This window comes from Lupinus angustifolius, chromosome LG14 (assembly GCF_001865875.1).
Source record: "Lupinus angustifolius cultivar Tanjil chromosome LG14, LupAngTanjil_v1.0, whole genome shotgun sequence".
Lineage (NCBI taxonomy): Eukaryota > Viridiplantae > Streptophyta > Magnoliopsida > Fabales > Fabaceae > Lupinus > Lupinus angustifolius.
Genome location: NC_032022.1, coordinates 13,364,008 through 13,367,272, shown reverse-complemented (window position 1 = coordinate 13,367,272; position 3,265 = coordinate 13,364,008). Strand labels below are relative to the sequence as shown.

Below are 3,265 nucleotides of genomic sequence, written 5' to 3'. Positions count from 1 at the left end.
TATAAATCAACTCAAATGAATGATGTTTAAATCAATGTTATGAGGATCATTTCAATTGATTTAAAATGAAATAATAAAAATACATTGACATTATTTCATATTCTACTTCATTCTATTTCAAAAAACAAAAAAAAAAACTTATTTCAACATAATTATATATAATTACAGTTTTTTATAACTATAAATATAAATAATGATTAATTATATATGTCATCAATCAAACTTTAACTCCTTAAACCTTATACATAACATATTCTGAATTAATGGGTCGGTTTCATAACATTGATTTATATTTTATAAAAATTATGCTAATCTCTTAAAATATAATTTAATATATCTGCCATTATTGAATTATATACTAGTAAAATGTCATATTCATCATACAAATATAAGTGACACCATTCCAATTATCAAAAGTTACTTGTCCCCTTAGTTCTTGAAAGAAGCAAAATGTTACCATATCCACCTCAATCAAAAAGAAAAAAAAGTAAGTACACTGAATCAACAAGGAAGCTATTTACTCCACCCTTGCCACTTCTCATTCCTAAATGATTTTGAAATGAAACCTTAACATTTTACTAGCGATTGATAACACTCGAGACTTGCACCCGACATTGACTCTCAACAAAGATGAACTAATTAGCTTAATCAGTAACATTTCACACTCTAGTTCAAAACAGAATCTTCCAAATCCAAGTCCTAGTATCTAATACACAATAGTCCCCACAATAGACTCCTCTGGGTCCTATCATGCTAAATTTGGATGTTATCACTAAACAACAAAGACAATTCAAGCATTAAATAAAAGGGTTGCAACCTCACAAGTTAGATATACACTTACAAAAGAATACAGTTTATCATAGAGACAAAATACTAATACTAGTAATACACTACCACATTCTTTAATCCGAGTGATGTTGTTGTAACAAATAATTTAACAGGGTCCATTAACACACAAGTCATATAAACATAAACTGAAACTGTTGAGATAACACATTTCAGCAGTGTTCAATTGAATAGACATAATCAGAAAACAAAATGTAAATGTTGGCATACCAATTATGGAAACAATCTAAATCTCTTCATCGAACTCCTGGTATTGCCTGAGGACATCAGCACAACCAGATGCAACCTCCTGTGTCATGTAGCCCATAGCATTAGCAAACCTTTCCGTGGAGGCAATGCCATTGTAACCGGTAAGAATAACACGTGCTTGGTCACGGCCTGGGGTGGCTTCGTTACAAGTAGGATGGTTACTGTTTACAAGCTTGGCATCACAGACTTGGTCCTTGTGATCCTCATTTACGTCGATCATATATGTTCCTGTCGAGTCAGTAAATCCCTTCTTGGTGTACACAACTTCATTGGTGACCCTGTCAGTGCATTGCAGTATAACCTCCGCACCTAGCCACAATCATTAGTAATTAATAATGTGTCACAATTTTGCCAAAAACTCTTCAGACACAAATGTTTTCTGTCATGATTTACAAATGCTGAGTGGAAATGAAAATGAGAAGCATAGCACCAACACTCATCAAATGCCAACAATGTGAAAGAGTTAGACTAGAGCATGTAAGGAACAATTCATAATGATTTGAACATTCCTCACCATGATTTGAAGTAGAGTTAGACTCAGTTATCTAATTAGGTGTCAGAGTCTATTACCAATATTGGCCTACCCACAAAAATTCAGTCCTTAAAAAATTCAGGCTCTAGATGTTCATTCATGGACGTGGAAAAATCATTTTTGATAACTTAGATAATCCTTAATCCTCATTCTCCATGGGCCACCTTTTAGTTTTATGTGATAATAAAATTATATGAATTGACTAATCAGATCCAGCACAATGTGAATGCATAATGAATGGTTAAAGAATAATTTGGATTTTATGCTGATCTAATATTAACTTAAGAGAAAAAAGTGGATGCAGTGAGGAACAGAGACCTTTCTCTGTCCCAATTTATGTGTCTCGGTCTAATAAAAAAACGTCACTTAATTAAAAATAAAAATTCTAAAAATACAAAATAATATTTTTATACTACTCGGAGGAACATGAAGACATAATTATTTTGGGATAAAAGATCTCTCCTATATGCTACAACGTAAGAGTTTTATACATTATCAGTTCATCATTCAAAGTTTATTTTTAATCATTATTAACTCTAAGAAAGTAATATAAATGAGTAGTAAATAAGATAGTAACTTTTGTATAAATTTTTACATAGACATTACACTCTTAATTTAGTGGGGTATGACTTCTATGAAGTGTATTTAATTTGGAAAAAACTTGTCCATCTCAACCATTCATCATATTTAATGGTCCCAACAGTCCAAATTAATGGGCTTCACCATATGAAGGCTACACAAGTACACAACGATGTTCAATCAAATCTGACACCTGGTTATGCAATAGGCTAGTTTTTTTTGTTGTTTTTTACTAAGGGACATCTAAAATAGTAATAAAACTTCAACCAAAATTACATATTTTAAGATTAAAGGAATGAGATTTACATAAGCAAAGTATGACATGATTGAAAAGTTCACACTTTGAAATAGAAACAAAAGTAGAGATCTAGTTTTAGTAAACAGATCTAAGACGTTGAGTCAAATATTAGCATGTGATATAAATAAATAAAAATGAGAAAATGGATAGAATATAGTAAAGTTGGGTTTATAAGTTACCAGCAATGTAGGTAGTAGCAGAAGTCTCAAAAGTAGCACGACACGGGTCACAAAAGACACGACCCTTAACGGAGAAAGGGTTCTTCTCATGGCGTATGGCTGTAACCATTGCCGGAAGCACACAAATAAACAAAACCAAAGCTATTTTTGAAGCCATAATGAGAATCTAACAGTCACAGAAAGTTTGAACTTTGAAGAATAAGAAGAGATGAAATGAGTGTAGTTATGGTTATGTAAGGTTTGAGAAATGAGAATAAAGAGAAGAAAATTGTGTGGAGTGTGTTCAACTGCGTTAGGGTGCAGCGTAAAGGAATGTGGAGTTTCATTATAACTCGACACGTGGGTGTAGTTAGTTTTTGTTTGGTTTATGGGTTACGTGGAAGGGAGAAGGAAAGGGTGTAGAGAAAGGGAGAAGAAAGGGAGTGTAGAGGATAGGAGAGTGGCGGTGATCCCATGTGACACCGCAGTTTGGTGCAAATTAAATGAAGACACGAGTTGAAGTTGTTGTTCTCTAACACGAAGATAGATTGATGTGTGGAAATGTTCTAAATTCTGTCACATAATAATGATAATATATTTAAT

The 3,265-nt window shown here is 32.6% G+C and overlaps 1 protein-coding gene across 1 annotated transcript; it reads right to left on the bottom strand.

Annotated features, from left to right (window-relative positions):
* LOC109326060 (protein DOWNSTREAM OF FLC-like) lies at nt 854–2,933 on the bottom strand. The gene is made up of 2 exons (XM_019558707.1): nt 2,684–2,933; nt 854–1,404 (listed from the first exon to the last, which is right to left on the bottom strand). Exons 1-2 carry the CDS (start codon nt 2,838–2,840, stop codon nt 1,073–1,075), a joined length of 489 nt encoding a protein of 162 aa, XP_019414252.1. The 5' UTR covers nt 2,841–2,933; the 3' UTR covers nt 854–1,072.